This window comes from Strigops habroptila, chromosome 11, assembly GCF_004027225.2.
Source record: "Strigops habroptila isolate Jane chromosome 11, bStrHab1.2.pri, whole genome shotgun sequence".
NCBI lineage: Eukaryota > Metazoa > Chordata > Aves > Psittaciformes > Psittacidae > Strigops > Strigops habroptila.
The window spans coordinates 27,690,727-27,710,376 of NC_046360.1; the positions used below are offsets into that span (position 1 = coordinate 27,690,727).

The 19,650-nt window shown below is 45.6% G+C and overlaps 2 protein-coding genes and 1 long non-coding RNA gene across 15 annotated transcripts in view; 1 reads left to right on the top strand and 2 right to left on the bottom strand.

The window, feature by feature from the left end:
* ITPR1 (inositol 1,4,5-trisphosphate receptor type 1) overlaps positions 1 to 3,863 on the bottom strand; it is a 178,909-nt gene extending 175,046 nt beyond the window's left edge. For all 12 annotated transcript variants that reach the window (XM_030501150.1, XM_030501149.1, XM_030501139.1 and 9 more), the window contains exon 1: positions 3,719 to 3,863. The gene's annotated coding sequence lies outside the window, so the exon portion shown is untranslated. The remainder of the gene's footprint in view (positions 1 to 3,718) is intronic.
* Positions 3,864 to 6,332: 2,469 nt separating this feature from the next.
* LOC115614359 lies at positions 6,333 to 9,537 on the bottom strand. Its single transcript, XR_003993693.1, has 4 exons — positions 9,407 to 9,537; positions 8,679 to 8,761; positions 7,855 to 7,974; positions 6,333 to 6,514 (listed from the first exon to the last, which is right to left on the bottom strand). It is a non-coding gene; the product is annotated as an uncharacterized LOC115614359 (long non-coding RNA).
* A 54-nt stretch (positions 9,538 to 9,591) lies between these two features.
* Positions 9,592 to 19,650, top strand: part of SUMF1 (sulfatase modifying factor 1) — a 37,862-nt gene continuing 27,803 nt past the window's right edge. For both annotated transcript variants that reach the window (XR_003993694.1, XM_030501152.1), the window contains exons 1-3: positions 9,592 to 9,801; positions 14,253 to 14,426; positions 16,780 to 16,854. Coding sequence is in view for 1 of the 2 variants with exons in the window: in XM_030501152.1 (XP_030357012.1) it covers positions 9,598 to 9,801; positions 14,253 to 14,426; positions 16,780 to 16,854 (453 nt within the window). In the remaining variant the exon portion in view is untranslated. The remainder of the gene's footprint in view (positions 9,802 to 14,252; positions 14,427 to 16,779; positions 16,855 to 19,650) is intronic.

Sequence of the window (19,650 nt, forward strand, 5' to 3'; positions counted from 1 at the left end):
CCTCCTGCAGCAGCCTCTGGGAGATGCACAGCGGAAGAGCACAGGAATCATTTTGAATAGCTATGGACACAGATAGGATCTGGCTTAGCAGCCCAGAGTACTTCTGCTAGCTTTTCAAGTCTTTACAGCACCCAGTAAAGCAGTACCTGTCTGTACCCAGCACAGGACACGATATGAAACTGCTCAACGGCTTTTAACTCATCTTCTGTACCATCACACACAAAAAGCAGAGAAAAGGCTCCAGGCCACCAAAGGAACAGAAACTAGAGAAGGTGCTATCGCAGCACCAGAAGAAACTGATTTGGAATGTACAGAAAGGCAGATTTTAAGAAACTGGATTAATACCATGGTTGCATTGTGACAGAAACGTTACATTTACGTAACTTTCCAGCAGCACATAATTTTCCATCTCTAAACCCCTCTGGTCTCCATAAGCTGCTTTGGTGAAGCTGCCTTTTCCCTCACACTCACCCACAGCCAAGCAAGCAGCTTGTCTACCAGCTACTACAGAGCCACTACCCTCATCCCACCTCCCACAGGGAGGTTGCTCCCATCTTTAAGACATAATCCTACAACTATCTTATATTTACGTGGTAATAATGTCTCAAAGACTCCCAGTACACGTTGCAATTTGACACATCAGATAGTTCTAAGGAGTACGCTATGCACTGAAGAATTACCACGCACAGCATCACGAGGGACAGCATGGACAACAAAACAACTACAACAAAATACACCTGCTCTTCTCACTGCTTCATGGAAGGGCACATATAAGACAAGGGCTCAAGATACGTGGGTACTGTTTTAAGCCTGCCTTATAGCACTGAGAAAGAAGTTTCACCTCAACACTGTGCATTTCAGCGATTTGTCAGGAGAGACCAGTTCATCTTACAGGAAGCAGCCGAAAGGAGCTTCTGCTTCCAGAATGGACTTCTGGACCACACCAGCCAGTATTTGATCAGGAATTGTCGCCTCTCCTCTCGTACACACAAGTACTGGAGCCTTACTTGCACATTTCATCCTAAGTCTGCCACCCTTGCAGGTGACTGGCCATCCTCTCACACTGCCATGTTGTAACGCTCATTTAGCATGGCTTTACAAGAGGTACCATAAAACCAAGGCCTCACACCACACAACAACAGGTTGTCATTTTGAAGGCTCTAAGGTGCAATGGCACCTGTGAGCTGCCTGGCCTTCAGATTATTTCTTCACTTGAACTTTATTTTTCCCCTTTCAGGTCTACCCCACACCAACATGTGTTCATTGAGGTGATGGGAGAGAATTAATGGCGCTGTGAATAAGATAGCATTACAGCCCTCGTGTGCAGCCAGAGACCAAAGCTGTCCTTTACACCACCCTCCATCCTGTTTAATAGTCCCAGCACACCTCTTCCACCCAGGTGTTCTTACCCAGACCTGCAGCTCCAACAACAGTCACTAAAGTAACATACTGACCAAGTGCTCAGCCCCTGTGTTCTTCGCTAGGGCCTGTTCTACCCTCTGACAATGGTGTTCAGGACTAGCAAATCTTACAAAAATACACTATTTCCCACAGTAAAGCTCCACCCCATGATTGCAAAGGCAAACCAAAAAGTTACTCTTGCTGTTTGTTTACTTCCTAATTTATGAACCCCTGTAAGAGGAAACAAGATCACTCCCTATTTCAAGACTTAATCAACGCTGCAAAACAAGCAGATGGAGAGAAAATTCATCTAAGCCAACACTTTAATCTCAGGGTGGAATAAGGTATTTTAACAAGAAAAGAATTGTTAAGGACAAACAAAAGACGGCTTAAAGAACACATTAGAAATAATCAGCTCAGCAAACAGCTTATTTGACAGTGCTCCTGTAACAGCTCCTTTTGAAAAACACTGGAACTGTGTTTCTAATTTCCACAATGGCCCGTTTTTTAGTTTACACATTGACCACCAGGTATTCACACCATTTCAAGTCACTGGGTTCCCCAGCATTCAACTTTCACATTGGGGGTTGGCACTAGATGATCTTTAAGGTCCCTTCCAATCCAAAGCATTCTGAGATTCCATGTGTCCTGTTATGCCAGGATTGTTGGCTTGATCAATACCACCAGTTTTCTCCACTCACTGAACCGCCAGTGTTGAACAACCAACGCCTTGCTACCATCCATGCCATGCAGTACTGTTATTGTTTCAGGCACTAACCTTACACCAGCAAAATCACTGCGCATTTAGAACCTGGAATATTTGCTGTGCGAGGAAACACATTTAAAGTAGAGGTTCAGAAAATAAACAAAAAAATCCAGCACCTGGAAGCCCATTAACTTAGCCACAGAGAAACCACTGAGGGAAAGAAACAGATACCAGCTTCACATCACATCCCACACTCACACAGCTGAACCCTGCAAGGAAAGCAATTCCAATGTGGGCCTTTGGACTGGGCTCTGAGTCAGCGAGTCTTTTGGCTCAACAGGTTTGAAAGTCCTGGGATACCAGGGAAATTTCCGAGCACAGGAAAAGAAACTCAAAGGCAAACAGCAAAATGCACATTCAAGAAATGAGACATGCAAAGGTACTGGCCCTCGTTAATAAATAAAACAAACAGTTAACACACATGCACACACTACTCCATGCATGAGTTCAGGTCACTGTATCTTCATAAGGCAATAATCTGGGCTGTTTTAGCTCTGTTTTCCCTTCCTGATTTGTGAGTAGCACCATCACACCAATCCATCAGAAGCAGCTGAGCAGGCACATGTGAACTGCGGCACACCTGATGCAGTAATTCAAATCTTTCACCTGTTAGAGGCTTTCTTAATATAAACCACTGTGAGCCAGACTGAACCCACATGGAGCAAAGAGGTTTTGTACTAGAGAAGAAACTCCGACCGACCCCAAGCCATTGTGGCTGCATGCAGCTCTACAGCAAAGCCCTCCTGCACCGGGATAATGCAACAAGCATCTATGGAGCAACAGGCACACGCAGCCTCCCTGCACAGGCAGGGGAGCCCCAAGGCAGTCTTCAGCCCCAAACCAACCAGTGTAACTAGCAATAACTGAGCTTTTAGCATTAGGACATAAACCCGCTCAGGATTTGGGCACATCCCACGTTCATGAGGAACGCATGTGTGCCCCCTTCCCCCCGCTGAAGTCCAGTTATTGTAGTCCGGGAAACAGCCAAATATTTGGCCTGTCAGAGCAGTTACCAAGACCCTCAGAAACATCCACCCCAGCTGCCCAGCTTTTGACCATTTAAGAATAAGCTCACCCATGGCCAAGTCCCCCCCCAACCAGCGCTCGCAAGTGTTTACATAACGCCAAACACCCCTTGCAACCCTGCCTCAAGTGCGAGAGCAAAAACACGGGGAAACTTGGCGCGGACACGCTGCTCCACCGCCGAGGCCTCGGTCGGCCCGCGGAGAGGGGCGGCGACGAGACCCGGGGGGCGACCTGGCCCGGCCCGGCGGCAGCGGCACTGCGGGGCCAGGCTCCGCGCAGCCGGCAGGGCGGAGAAGTGCCTGCCCCGTCCCGCGGGGGCTCCGGCCGCCGGGCATCCCCGCCGAGCACCGCTCCGCCGGACCAACCTCGCCGGCGGGCGGCATCCCCCGCCCCGCGCCCGCAGCCCGGCGGTGGCCTGGGGAAGGGGGCTGCCCCTGCGGCCGGAGCGAGCGGGGCTCGCCGCCTCCCTCCCCAGCCGCCGCGGCCACCGCAGCCCCCTGCCCGCGCCACGCTCCCCGGCCCTACCTGGCTCCGGTGGCGGCGGGTCGGGCTAGCAGCGGCTGGGCAGCCCCATGCTGGCGGCGCGGCGCTGCCCGGTCCCGTTAGGATGGAGGCTGCGCCGAGCTCCCCCCGCCCGCCACCGCCTCAGCTGCACATCCACATGGTTACTGCGCCCGCAGCTCGCCGCCGCGCACTATATACCCCCGCGGGGCTCTCTGGGTAGCGGAGTCCTGGCGGCGCTGCGCTGCCGCCGCGGGGCGCCCCTGCGGGACAACAACTCCCGGCGTGCCCCGCGCCGCGCCGGCGGGCAGGGCGGGGCGATCCGGCCGCTGACGGGGGCGCTGTGCCGCGACCCTCCCAGGCTCGGCCCGTCACGGTCCCGCAGCGCGGGGGGACCTGGAGCTGCGCACGGATCCCCGGTACCGGGAGGGAGGGACAGCGCGCCCGCAGCGCCCACCTGTAGCGGCGCTGCTCCAGCCGCAAGGGGAGCAAGGCAGGGAAAAGAAATACCTGGTAAAGGCCGGGCTTAGCAGCGTTCGGTAAGTGCCGAATAGCGGAGGCACGCTCAAGCCCTTGTGCTTAAAGGGGCTGAGATTTGGGCAGGGTGGTCCGCGCGCGCTGCTTCCAGCCCCCGGGAAATCAATTCCTAGGAGAGCCCTTCGCTGTCAACGGTTGGCGGTGGGGAAGTGCGGTAATGTGGGGCACACCAGCTGTGTGCAGGAAAACAGTTTGAAACTTCAAAAGCAGTGGGTTCTACTAGGTTTTCTCTTCAGCAAGACCAGCCTAGAGATGCCACTAACCTTAAAGCCAGTCTACTGACAACATAAGTTAACAGAATCCTAGAATCAGCTAGGTTGGAAAAGACCTTTAAGATCATCAAGTTAAGCCAGAATGACCAGTGATAAAAAATAACTACTATTTCCTTTTACTTATTACATTATGCAACTATCTGTCCTTAAAATACTAGTCAAGGTGTGCTGTCCGTGATTATCCTGTACTTTTTATGCCCTCTGTAGGGTACGTGTGGCAGTGTTTGGCAGCACAATGTGTCTAGCAGAAGAGGATGCTGTGTTTGTACCACTGAGCTGCTGTATCCCTCTAATTGGCCTAAGGTGAAGAAACAGCAGACATTGAAATAGGATGGAACTGCTGTGCTTGTTTCCCTCTCTACAGCAGTGGACCACTGCTGGAGAAAGGGAACGAGTCCAGGTCAGCCAGTGGGCTGGTTCAACACAACCTACCGCTGTTACCAGTCCTTCATTAAAAAATAACATCAGAGGAGCTATTACTATTGCTATCAAGCAAGAATATGCATAAGTCCATGACTTAGGAACTGAAGGTCAGTGAATAGAGTTCTACGATTCTCATAAATGGCTGCAATACTACATGCCATTACTCATCAGAAAGTTGGCAGAGTAACGGTGCCTAATACCATTAGGTAATCCTAATGAATTCTCGTGTAATCAAATCTAATCTCTGGATGAGTTCAGTAGGCTGAGGACAGCGAATGGCCAGAACGTCTGGTGCGCTCTGGCAATGACATGAGGACTCAACCAGAGCCAGTGGCAATGAGCTTTGCCCACTGAACACTGCCAGCAGTTACGCCAGCAGCATGCCTTGAAACACCTTCATTACTGAGTGCTAAGTAAGAGCAGCAGCAGTACGTTAGAGACTGCATGCAATGTAAGATACAGTTTTGGGGGGTTTCCCACAGACAGAGCGTCTGGTCCCCAGCTACATTCAGCCTGACAGTGTGAAGTTCTGAGAATATGGGATGCACAGGAGCCAGCAGAAGAGACCTGGGGACACTCTGCTCTACCCCAGCCTGCAGATCCTCAGTTTGGTGTCCAAAGAGTTGCACACATCTCTCCACACTTCTACAGCAGTCATGTCCCGGGTCTCCTGCTGCTTCTGCAGCATATCAGTCTTGTGATCTGCAAAGGCTGCATTTCCTCCCATGCAGTACATTTGTGGTCAGTTCTTCAAAGGCTGTGGAGTTTGTGCTACTGAAAGCCCTCCAGCCAAAAACACTCATCAAATACTGCAAAGAACTTGCTAGATTTGAAGGAGTACCAGCAAAGATAAGATAATAATGAAAATTCCCAACAGTGGAAAATGTTTTCATTTCTCTTTAGAAACTTCCTTAGGGATGCTGCTGCAGGCATGGTGAGTTCATAAGGTACCTATAATCTTACAGCTTTAAGAAGAGAGGAAACTGTGGGACAGTCTGGGAAGGAAAAATTTCCCACTCAGAAGTGCCATAGAGTTATTCTCTTAAAGCAACTGTTTTACTGATAATATGAACTACAGCAGGTAGCCCCTGAGATGGGGAGTAGAGTCCTGGGCTTAGATCACATGCTTGTACACGAAGAGAGAATGAGAACTGCTCAAGAATTCAGAGAGGAAATAGTGGAAAAAAAAATACTGCTTGGTAGATACCATGTCAGTCTCTAGAATGCTATAATATATTCAGCCCCATCACATATGTGATTTGAGTCACAGGAAAACACCTTGCAAGAGGCTGGGTGGTTTTTTTGCTAGTGGAGAACTCTGTTATTTCTCTTCTTTTTGAACCTTATTCTGGTCCATCACTACCTTATTTGTAGCAATTATGTGAATTCAACATTGATGAAAGATGTTAAGATGAAGTTTGAAGTCTTTTATTTGTAAAGAGTAAGGACAGTATTATTTCATGCTGCTGAGTTTGCAACTAACTCTTGATTTCTTTGGACTCTTTTGGACAAAAAGCACTCCAACCTGCTGGGTGGGTTTGCACATTTTTTGGTCTCTGCTGTTGGTTCAGCTGCATGATCATCAGCCCTGGAAGAAAAATGAGCGCAGAACATATTCCAGGCAGCCATCAGGACTCTGAGGATCAAACTGTCTAATCCTGCTCGTGGCTGGTCTTCATAATGAGGTAGATGATCACAAAAGCTTCCCGTTGCCAGAGCTGGCCATGCCAGCACTGCAGCACTAGAGATGAAAAGCACCACGAATAATAGGCACCAACGCCACGCAACATCTCAGCTTTTCAGCTAAGTGTTGAAAAGTCTCATTTCTATAATATTTTCATATTGATGAAATCAGTGTCTTAATCCTGAAGCATGGTGCACTCTGGGCGAGGAAAGAGATAATTAAACCCTGTGTGGAGATCAGCTGTGAACAAATGACTTAGGAGCACAAACACAATCAATAAATGACACCAGCAAAAGTTCTCCAGTGTCCTCAGGATTAAAAACTGGAAGTTGGATGTTGCTCAAAAGCAAATTGTCATTGTAATTATTTCATCTAGCCTCCTAAGAGAAGAGGGAACATAAACCTTCCTGATGGAAGTACACAAATGATGCAGAAACGAATTCTAGGAAAACAAGCAATGAGAACAAGTGGGCAAGATACACTAGAGGACTCATTAGAAGTTAGCTGGTTTTCTTCAATCCCATCATTACACAGTCAGAGTCCCATGGCTTTAATAGGGAGAAGTTATCCTGGCAGGCTGTTTTCAGTTCTAGAAGACTGTAGAATTTGGCTATCTGGATTTTGCCATCATTTCAGTAAATTGCATTGGAAATTTGGAGGGAGAAAATAAGTTACGTTTACTTTGCATTTTCATAGAGATCCATTAATGCACAGGGCCAAGGTCACTGCTTCCACATAAAAGGAATGTTTACATTTTCTGACCCCAAAGCAGCAAGGGTTGATTTTATAATTAAATTTGTATTCAGTTGTTTTCCTGCACTCTGTTGCCTTCCTAAGTACGTCACGGGGCAAAAGGGACTAATGATGGAAAATTGAAATCCATCCTTGTGAAGGCTGCCAGCACTGTTATTTTACACACAGTAAAATCCCATACAGCAAATAGAGTTGAGTTGTGTTCCTAATACAAAACAAACAACAAAACCCCTCCTTCACTATGGTCATGCTTTTTGCTGCAAAGTCCTAATCTTTACAGGAAAAAACACATATTAAATATTCTGAATTAATATCCCACAGAATGAGTAAAGATTGCTTTCAGCATAGTGGAGGATCGAGAAGAAGATCCATTCTGCTGACAGTCTTGAACAGAAGCTCTCATAAAATGTAAGGATTTACGTGATACAGCACCAAAATCTTCAACAAATACAGTGAACTGCAGGAAAAATGAAGAAAAACAAGGGCCTTACCCTGATGCAGAAGGTATTGACAGTTCTGGATTGAGACAGCTGATCATCGCCTGCCTTAGGCTATGTCCCTTGGCTGTGCAATGAGTACAAGGGAGTGCAAAAGCAGTGCACCCTTTCTGCCTGTGAATGAGGCAGCAGGACTTCAGGTTTATGTCATGCAGAAAAGCCAGCACCTGCTATTCCCCCAGCCCCTTAGCAGGGGGACAGTGAGTGGGAAGAGCCTTTGCTCCGATCACAAAGTCCCAGCCAGCTGAGCTGGCACAGAGTGGGGTAGTAATTTGCCTCTTGCTACTAACAGCAAATTGCTACCTCTCCCAAGAACAAAGTAGGAGGCCATTGTGCCTCTATGAAGTACATTTCCATTCCTGACCTGCTTGGCTTGTACACTAGTATGTTGCCATTCACCTGGCTTGTTACAAAGTGCTTCTCAGTCACCTGCACTGAAATCTCCTGTAAAAAACCCAAAACTGCAGGTAGCAGCATTTGATGTTCACTTGGAAAGAAAAGCAGGTTTCTCCTTCTCCCCCATCAGTGATATTTCCCACCCACTCCATGGTGATGCTTTTGCCATAAAGATTATTTGTGTCGTACTTGATAAAATCCATTTTGTAAGTGTGGAAAACTGAAATCCCAGGATAGATACACAGACAGTGCCCGAGGAATTTACCATTTCTTTATTTTTTCCTATGTCCTTATTTTGAAATGACACTGAGTTGCATCATCCCCCATTAACAGAGGGGATGAGGGTACTCTTAGGAGGAAGGCATGCATGCAGCCTACATTACATAATGCTGTTGAGCACAGTCAAAGGTGTAAGCACTTACTTTTTGGGCCTCAGATGTGCACCTTGTACAAGTCTCTGACATTAACACTATCTACATGCTGTTGGCTGTTCTTCAGCAACCTGCTGCAAAAGAAAGAAAAAGAAAGTGCTTAAACCAGACACTAATAGCACCAAGGCCTCTAGAACACTCCCTGGTGCAAGTTACTAACAATGATTTCCAGGGGAGTTTGCAAAAGGGCCAGTCCTCCCTGATACCTGCACAATTTGGACTTCCCCTTACTATGAATATTGCTAAATAACAATCACCAGTCAGCTATAATGACATCTAGTTACAGTTTTTGACATCTCAAAGTGGGAGTATTACAGGCAATGTCTATTTCCCATTTTCTTTACCTGTGGAGGTGAAATGAGCAGTAAATGACCACATTGTGCCAAGGAATTACATTGATGGATAGTTAAGAAACTATCTTTGGGAACACAAACCTCTCTGCATTCACTTCACGTAGATATCCTTCTCAAGAAAGTTAGCTGTAACAAGTCCTGGACATACATCTTGAATAAACCTCAATACCACATATAAACACTGCGCATTCGGTACCGGAGCCCTGGCTGCAGCGTCTCTGCAAAAGCACCGCTCTGTGCTTCGCTGAGGCTGTGTTTGCCTCAGCACCCGGTTACCTTCAGAGAGCGGTCAGGCAAAATCGGATCCCCTCAAGGCAGGGCTGCCACAGCGCGCCCGGCCTCCCTCGCTCCCACTTTCTCACGTACCTCTCACAAGCAAAACACGAGCTCTACAAGGACCCGCGCGGTGCGAGCGGCGGAACCCGGCAGCGCCGCCCGCCCTGAGGTGCCTCCCGCGGGCGGGAGCACACAGCTCGGGCACGGCAGCCCGGCGGCACTGCCCCTTTAAGGCGCGGCCCATCACCTGACCACGGGCGGCACGTGGTGCCTCCGCCAACATGGCTGCGCCCGCGGTACCTTGCGCCCGGCTGCCCCGCTGCCCCTTTCTGCTGCTGCTGGGGCTGGCGGCGGCCGCCGGGGAGGCAGCGGGCGGTGCGGACTGCGGGTGCAGCGCCAGCCGGGGCCGCGGGGACGGGCGGGAGGCGGCGGCGCGGCGGTACTCGGCGGCAGCGAGCGGCGCAACAAGCGCGGGGCGCAGGCCGGTGAGCGGTGGGGCGGGCTGAGGTGGTTGCGGCCGCGCCCTGAGGCGGGAGCTAGGCGGGCTGTGGCGCGGCGGCTGGGGGGTGTTGGAGGTCCCCGGGCGAGCTTCTTTGCAGAAGCTGTGTGGAAGCAGCTTCGCAGCTCTTTTAGGCCGGGCGTGTGAGGGTTGGGCTGAGGCACCGGGGCCTCGCCTGGATTTTCCCGCCCTTCCCCACAGGGAGCCCGGGCGCCTCCCGCGTCGTGTGGGTGCCCCTGAGGATGGGAGAGGCCTGGGCGGTGCTGCCCGTGTGTTGGTGGCCTTTCCCGCGTCCCCCCGAGCGCTCCTCCTTGTGCAAGGGAAGAGACAAGCAGAGTCCGGATGTCGGTCTTGGCTGTTTGCTTTGGCAGGCCTCCCCCTGCCTCAAGCTGGGGATACGTGTGCCAGAGTATCCACCTAAGCGGGGCTCTGTGTTGCTGTACAGCCTGGGGAGGTGGCAGCTCTGCTAGTGAAGCCCCTTACTTGGGGTATATCAATTCTGTGATCTGTGTGCCCCCCTCACTCCATCTCTTTTAGGTGTCAATGGAATTGAACTGCTGATAGGTGATGTGCCATGTCTCTTGTGTGTTTTCAGCAAAGCCATCATTTATATATCCATATCTAGATATCCTTGCAGGTTCTCTTTTAGTAAAAGTCTCTTTAATTGTTTGTTCCCTTCTATTGCTGCTACTTCGCTTCTGAAAAACACTGGCCTGAGCTCAATGTGCCTTCTTGATGAAGGCGGTGCTTAAAGTGGGTTGATGTGCTATGACAGTGCCTACTGCAAAGGCATACTGAGGCTTTTTGTATTGTTGGAGAACAAGTGCCTCACTGGATGAGGTATCTTCCGTTACTAGGAATGGGATTGCTGCTTCATTTCATGGAAAGTGTTAGTAAACTTTGGTGACCAACTTATACCACAGCAGACTTGGATCTTGTTCGTGTGTGACATGGCTTGCAAATAGGGTGTTTAGTGCTGGGAGGCTGTGTCAGCTTGGAAAAAGCCTGTGTCATGCAGGCAGTGTGAAAACTTACCAAGTAAAGGGAGGGATGCTCAGTGGTTTTGCTATTGCAGGCTACACTTAAGATATTTGATAATGTTTAAAGAGTATGAATTGAATAATTCATATTGCACTTGGGCCCTGTAAATATACATTTAATGTAATAAATATTGGCATCTCACTGTGGGTCTCAGTGTGAAAAAAATTATTTGACTTTTACTTTATGGAAGGCAGCTGGCAACTTCAGCACTAGGTCATGAAAACTAATTACTGCTGGGTTTTAGGCTATGTCCACAGCATAACTTGATTATGCTTAGCTAGAAAACATTTTTACCAAAAGGGAAGTGAAGGAAGAATTAGCCTCTACTTCAACCACAAATGAGATTACTTGTTTCCACTATATTTTTAGAACTGGGGAGCTGGCATTTTAGTGGGTCTGCTCTAAATTACCACAATACTTTGAACTAAGTATAATCATAGGCAAATGTGGTCTCTGTTGTTGAAGTAGAGCTTTGAGGACAATGAACTGCATGTGCTAGTTAAGTAATACAGTGAAGATACAGGCAATTATTGTTGCACACTCTACCTAACACAGCCAATGACGTATCTGTAAGCCTCTGCTGTTAGGTTTCTGCCTCCATAGTTCAACTTTGATATTTCTTGGAGATTAGTCCCTTGGTGTTAGCTACTTGTATTTTAAAACTGGATGTTACAGCTGCTTCATTAACTCTACAAATGTGGTTTCTGGATGTGACGTCTATGTGGAAAATCTGTTCTTCACTTAGCGTTGTATTCCGCTGTTCTCAGGCTGAGGAGTGCTGTCGGACATCTTTTCAGCCTATGATGTGTTATCGTAAAGGTGGCTGTCAAAGGTCCTATTTCCAAACATGAGGTGGAGCTGTGAAATGAGCCTTGGGGTGGGGGTTAAATCAATATTTGGTGTCAGTTGGGCACAACATTGGTGGACATGCAGAAGCCTCAGCTGTCACTGTGTGCGAAAGCAGCAGGTTCCCAAGGAAGCCCTTTCCTAGCGGAACATACACTGGCAATCTGTAGAGATTGTTCAGGTTTTGGAAAAGAATGCTAGGCTGTAAAGCGAGAGTTAATTTTTCACATGCTTCTAGACAGCAGCTCACTAGTGAGCTCCAAATCTTGCTTTGCAGACTGCTTCATGGAGTTGTTTTAGCTACACTGAGTTGGAAAGAGATTGGAAGGAAGTGATGCAACTGTGTGCCACGTTGTCATTCCCTAAGTCCTAAAAAATGTAAGCAAATTTATCCTGAAGCCCTTTTATGGATTTGGTTAAAGACAATCTGTAAGTGCTCAGATTCTTTTTAGTGGAGAAAAATTACGAGGATGCAGCTAGCTTTAAATGTGGTTAGTTCAAAGGGAAAAAGTATTTGTACCACTTCTTACAGGCCTGTTGCAAGTTAAGTGTTGCTGGGAGAGACCCAAGCTAAAGGAGAGCTCTGTAGTGGAGAAGAAACAATGACATTGGATATGTCGAATGCTCCAGCTTCTCTAGAGGAGGGAGAGGTATTGAATAGCTGATGTGAACTTGTTCTGATCATTTGGTATGCTGGTGGTGGTGTAACTACATAAATAACAGTAAACTCCAGAAGATGGAAGGTAACTAATGATTCTTTTTGTCTTCCTGGTTTATGAGTTGTTGTGGGCATTCAGATAAACTGTGTTTGTGCAAGCATGCAACTTTATGAAGAGAATCTTGTAAAGTAAGAAAAAAAAGTCCAACTATGGAAGAATCAAAGTCCTATAATCTAGGTTGTGCTGCAAAATGGCTGTATGTACCAAGTCCAAAGTTCACACTGTGACCCCGCCTTGTCGTCTAAATAATCTTACATCAGTTCACATTTTTACAACCTTACCTCTGCAGTTTGGCTGCTTTTAATATGCATGTTGCATAGGGTGTTATTCCACTGTGTTTGAACTGTCATACATCTAAAACCCAGGCTTCTTGTTCTGTCAGAACTTAAACTAAACTTCTGGAGCAGTGTTAGAAGTGTGCTAGTCTGGAAACTTCTCTTGGTGAATATTTCTGTCATTAGACTTGGATTTCCTGCATACCAAACATCAGGATTTTGCAATAAAACCCTGCTATCTCTTAGAACTGGCTTTGTTCATTTTAGGTTCTGTCAGTGTTCCGCCTGCTTGAATTCCTTGTAAGAGTAGTGTGTGATCACAGATCGCTGCCAGGGTGTGTTCAGGTGCGATGTGATATGCCAGATGATTTCCTGCAGTGGTCACACACATCAGTGCTGGATGGCTTTCTTGGGGCTCACTCACTCACAAGCCTCTTTGCAGGGGAGTGAGGTGGCTGAATTCAGTGTGAGTTAGGGGGTGAGGGTAGCTCGGGAATCCTGAACAGAAAGGAGAGGCAGTTTTCTTCTCCAGTTCTTTGATCTGTTGATGGTGACTTCTTGGCAAGCTAGCTCTTGTGCAGTCAGCCCTTGAAACATCACCTGCCCATCAGGAAGATTTTACAAAGCCTGAGCTGTCATTCCGTATTCTAGCACAAGCTTCTGAGCAGGGGTCATGGATGCTTTTGTGTTTTGGGTGAGGAGTGTGTTGCTCAGTCTGTGCTCTTTAGAGGGCTCTCAGGAAACATCTGATGAAGCATGACAAGACCTCTGGAGCCTTTGTCTTCCTGGAAAGAGCCTACTAAAACTGAGGGAAAATGTGTTGTGTTTCTCTGGAAACTGGCTGAGGCCTTAGAAGGAAAACATCCTACTGAAATAGTTAAAATGTTATCCTGTCACTTGTCTTTTACTACTGAAGCTTGAGGCTCTTTCCCAAGGCTGGGCTCCCAGAGAAGTGCGATATAATTGACTTGAAAGTTTGTCTCATCTCTGGCACACAGAGCTGCAGGTGCTGTGTCTACCTGCCAGTTAACAGCATGCTTGGTAATAAAATGCTGCACATGCCTGTCATTGAATGAATAACCGTTTGTAGTTAGTATGCAAACAAGCACAAGCTTGTCCACAGAAGAGCACTTTACAGTTTCGTAATCTCCAGATTCTTCATAGATGCATCAAGCCTTCTTAGGAATAGAGTGAAATACCAAAATTTTTCATCTGAAAATGAGTAGAAAGGACGCTGAATTGTTTCTTGGCTTGTAGGTACAGCAGGAGAACTCCTCTAATATGAGAGCACAAGCATCACCCTCAATAAAAGTTCTCAATTACCTAGACATTCATGCAAATGGGGGTTTTATTCTCAATTTAAGTTCTGCTTGCTATGTCTTCCAACAGGAGGTGTTCAAGATGCCACTGTTGCCATTTTGTTGTGCTGGTTTTGTCAGTGAAACGCTGCTCAAAGCAAAAGCACCTCCAAAGATGAGGTGGAGGATGAGTAAGACTGATACAAGGCTTTTCAATCTTTCATTTTCATCATCTTTTGGGTGGTGTTTTCTCTGCAGATGGTTGCTATTCCAGGAGGAGTGTTTACGATGGGCACTGATGAGCCTGCAATACAGCAAGATGGAGAATGGCCTGCTAGAAGAGTCCACATTAACAGTTTCTACATGGATCAGTACGAGGTCAGCAATGAGGAATTTGAGAGATTTGTGAATTCTACTGGGTACGTTACTGAGGTAAGGCAGAAGGGTGTACAGTCTCCTGTCATCTTTCTTTGTGTTGGCAACATCCCCATTAAACACTTAGGCTTTTCTTTTTTGAAGGCTGTCACAATACTTGCTTGGGATTTGCATGCTAGAATATTTCTGGTATAAGTAGAGAAGAAACAAAATTGTCTTGCCTTGCTGCCCAGGGGTCTGAAAAACCATTTAGATGCATGCTGTTACATGTAGTAAGTGGCTTGATAGCTGAACTAATATCTTCCCTGCAGCATGACTGAGGGAGCCTGGGTGAAGCTAACAGATGGCTGAAGATGTCTGTGCAGGATTTTCTGGGTTGCTTTGTTTGGCTGGGGTTTTTTGACCTTTGAGTCCTAGGACATCTTTGCCCCAGTGCAACTGTGTTAGATATCCTAATATCTAATATCCTAACTATGTTATATCTTCCTTATTTTAGAGGAAGAGGGGAGAAGGGTTTTAAAAACTTATGATAGCTGAGGCCTCTGCAAGCTAGCTCAGTGCAGCTACTTGCTAATGAGCTGAGCAATAGAAAGCCCTGCTGTCTGAAGAAGATATAATAGCATGTATAATAATAGTTTTGTGCCTGTTACTGGGAACAATGGACTAAGAAAGAATATGTTAAGGTTCTTCCAAGAAAGAAGCTACCTGTGCCTGAGGCTCTGATCTTTCTTGACAGTTGGCTGTTCCTACGCAACTTGTATAAAACCCTGACAGGCCTTTTAGGCAAATAAAAGCCTTGGTAATGATCAGGTCTCTAAGGAGGCACTTTGCAGAATTTGCTTGATAAACTGGTTCTTATTTGGAAGACAGGAGCTTTCTGGTTGGATGAAGGGCTTTTATCAACAGCACTATTCCTGTTTTTAAATTATTACCTCAATAATTATGAAAGAAAAAGGTTGCTTAACAATTTTGAGCTTGAACAGGGCTTACTTGCTGCAAACAGCTTCAGGCATGAGCACATGTGCAGTGATACTGAAACATACTGCTGCATCAGATGGAGTCTGTTTCAGACTGTGGTCATAGCTCAACTTGGGTAGTTAGGTGCTCCACTTGGGCTTTCGCCCTTCCCTCCTCACATGGGGCCCCCTTTTCTACTGGATTTGGAAAAATAAACTCAGAGTTAGAGTAAGCAGCACTGATTCTGCAGTGTTTTTTGGGGGGGATGCAGCTGAGCAGGTTTTTGTGTATTTAAATAATGTCCACATCACTTAGTGTGGGTAAATAGAGCCAACCTACTTCTTGGTTTTCATTCATTAAGGACTAGACTGAACTCCAATGGTAAATGAAACCTGAATATAAACATCTCCAGGTGTACTGCCTTTTGTTGAACCAGAAGTGTTTGTTAGCAAACTTACAACAAACAAACAAACAAAACCCCACAAAACAAGAAACAAACAAAAAAAGCCCCTGATTCTGTCAGGCTCAAATCTGGGATTCTTTAGGTGGTTCACCTGTTTGTCTCTGGGTCTTTGAGATGGGGAGGGGGGGAGGGGGAGAAGAAGATATTTTTTTCTTCTCTTTGATAAATTGGTTTGTGTCTTTGTCTGGGTGTCTCAGATTGGGCAAAGAGGCAAATGAAGTCTTTATTTCTTCACTTTCCTTTCTGAAACCGAAAATACAAAGATTATAGTCATATGCTAAAACTTCTTGCAATTTGGGTGGTGAATGGAATCCTTCTTTCAAGCCGTGCTTCTTGAAGAGTTCTGAGTGTGCAGAAGCAGCTCGTGATGATCATTCTCAGTCTTTGAATACCTTAATACAATGAAGAAATTCAGAAGGGCAAATGTGTTGAGTTATGATAATGTGTTTTGACTTCCCTGGTGTATCAATTCGCTTATTTTACCAAGGGGGGAAAAACCTTATGTTGGTATTATGTACTGTGATCCATTGAAATTATTTGTATTTTTTTCTTTTGGCTTTTTATAATGCCAGATATAATGATTCGTGGTGCTAGTGATGATGAAGAAGCAGTAAGTGACAAGGCTTAAGGCTGCTATTTTAGTTTTCCTGAAGGAAAAATAAGAGAAATGAAATATGTCCTTGAAGATTAGGTTATTGACTGGAGCATTTTAAAGCAGTTGGGACAACTAGAACTGCATTTTTAATTAATAAAAGTAAAAACAATCACAGAAGCTCTGTGAGCTGCCATCTGTCCAGTGGCTGCTGAAGCACAACGACATCCAGAGATAAAATGCCTTCTCTACTGTTTCAAAATAGCTTCCTTGAAAGAGAATTCAAAACTTCTATTAGAATTTTCTTATCCTTGATAAAAGAAAGCTGTAAATGTGAGTGGCATCTTAAGAATAATATTCCTTTGATAATATGGTTGAATCCTGTATTCTTTTTGCAGGCAGAGAAATTTGGCGATTCCTTTGTGTTTGAGGGAATGCTGAGTGAAGAAGTGAAGGCTGACATCCACCAAGCAGTGAGTAACACAGGAGGGTAAAGCTTACTTGGCAATCACTGGGGCAGATGATTTAGCAATTATGTGATAGCAGTGTTATCTAAATTTTGTGATGTTCCCAAAGCCATGTATAAAAATGAGGTTTAAGGAGGGGTGTTTGGCGTAGAATAACAGACTCCCTCAAATGTGGGGGATTTGCAGTCTATTCTCTGTCCTTTATTTATTTTATTTCTTTTTAAAAACCCAAACAATTAAGAAAACCCTTCTCCTCATTAGCCAAAGTTCAGTATCAGCCCCTTCTTGTCTTTTTTTTTTTTTCTTCCTAAATGAGAGATATTTAGGACTGTAGTAAATGGTGCAGATATAAGGCTGTTTATTTGTATTGCATGTAAAGCAGGGATGCTTCAGAAATTCGGCTGTCAGTAGTGGCTCTACTGAGTGATGTACTGTGTAGGAGAAGAACAGGAGTGCTTCTGGCTCCCAAGAGCACACGTACGTGTGGCTGGCACGCTCTGCCAATGCAGTCTTATGTCCAGAGAAAGTGGGTAAATCCCAGATCCTACCGATTTAAGAAAATGAGGATAATCTGGGTATATGATATGACAGCAATGCTTGCATGAGTGCTTTTGCTAGATTAACTCAGGGCAAATCTTCCAAAGAAGTGCCATTTCTATGGCAGACCTGAGTCTATAGGGCTCCTTAGTATGTTGTGAATGGTTTAAGTTTACTGTTCTTCCTCCTTCTTTGTCGACGATCCTGTCTACCTTGCTGCTTTTTTCAGTTCTCTTCATCTTGCTTGGGCAACATAGTGATGCTGGTAGGGTCTGATAAAACTGCAGCTGATCTAATTTTCCTCTTGAGTGGAAGTGAATATTGGTTAAAATAAATAAAATTCCAGCTTCCCTGCCTTCCCCCTCCCCTTCTGTTGTGAATGTGTTGGTGAGTTTTTCTTAGGCATCATTTCCCTCCTCCTTGACCTTAGCAGGTCACTTAACCTTTACAGCTTCAGGTAGTAAGCAGATTATGTCTTGTCATCTCCTGGGTAAATTTATCTGCTTTGGGCAGAAGTTTGGACAAGATGACCTCCTGAGGTCCCTCCCCATCAGAATTATGCTCAGGTCTGATGAACATACTGCATTTCCAGCTCTCCTGTCCCATGCCTTTATAAAGGCCTTAGAAATTAGGTATTCTGATGTTCATAGTGTGGCAATTTTGGGGGCTGGGTGTGTGTGTAGCGTCAGGTTGCATTTACTCTGCATAGGAATTTCTTTGCTTTTTTGGTTAATTTTCTTTTGGATCAGCAAAGTTAACTTGGCTCATTCTGCATCTGCTGGAATCATCACAGGGAATCAGGATGTACACAAAGCAGGAGTAAGGTAGTAGCAAGACTGAAACTGCATCATTTGGCAGTAGTTCAGGTAGACGTAAGTAAACATCAAGTGAAACTGCACCTATAGAGGAGGACAACAAGGTTTTGTTGCCATCTTTTGCACATTTTGATCCTAGATAAGCAAACAGAGAGGTGGGACAGTCTGAGATGAAATTGTGTTTAGTTGGTAGCGAAGTTTTACTTAGGCACACCATTTGATCCAAGGTACTACTTCTAGAGTTTAGAGGATTATGATGTATTATGACAAACAACTGGGAATAGCTGGGCCTTTAGTGTTTATTCATTTAATTTTCTTCAAAATAGTTTATCAGAGAAAATCTTCCATGTGTGTGGTGCAGTAACTTGGAGTAGTGAATGCTCCTTGTACTGCATAAATGAAGGGAAATCTGTAGAGTTTGATTTTTATCTTCAAAGGGCAGATGGTTGGAGGTCTCAGGAAGCCCTATGTGAATGTGTGCTGTGAATGACTGGCAAGAAATGCTTGGTTTTGTTCTCTCCTGCAAGAAAATGAAGATTACAAGAAAAAATTATCTTTTAGTTCAGGACTAACATTTGTGTGCTATGAGATAGAAGAAGACAACTCAATTGGACTTCCCAAATACTAGCATAAATGATGCTGAAGGTGGAATAAATCCACATGGGCTCATCCTATCTTCACAACAGTCGGTATTAGAGAAATTCTTTTTCCTGCCCTACTTCTATGATGCAGAAATCCCTAATTCAGGCTCCCTGTTTTAAAACAAACAAACCCTAAGAATGCTGGAGGAAGCTCAGCCTTAGCTATTTGTATAAACACATACAGAGCATTGGGAGCCACTCTCCTGGGTGTGTCAGCCAAATTTTTAAGTGCTGGCTGTGATGCTAACAGAACAACTATTATGCCAGGGGGCTGGAATGGAGCCCAAACTGGTCTTTTTGGCTGGTTCTTTATGAAGGTTTTCTGTATTTGTTAGAAGTAAACTTCAGGAGTCTGTCCTTTTGCCATCTTTTCAGTATTTATCATTAAATCATTTTGCGAGTCGCTTGCATGCAGGGCGTTGTTAAATAGACACAGAGAAAGACTGTACTAATTATTTTGGTAAAGTGATCTGGAGAATAGTGACTGCCTGCCTTGTAGCTTGGCACTTCTTAACTTTATGCTGGTGCTGTGGACAAACTTATGTTCTAAAACATGGTAATATTGTGAGGAGGTGAAAAAGAAACCAGAAGCTGCTTTCTTTTCCTCCTGTCTGCCTGCCTCCTCACCAGCTACATACCATGAAATCCAACTTTTAGCAAGGAACTTCTGTCTGCAAGGAGAAGGCGTCAGAAGGCAGCTCAGTGGTAGAGCTGGAAAGAAACTTATGTCTGAAGAGACAGCTTAGAATTTCATCTATATATGCTTTTGCCTCTCAAAACTGGGTCTTTTTGCTGTTCTAGCATGCGTT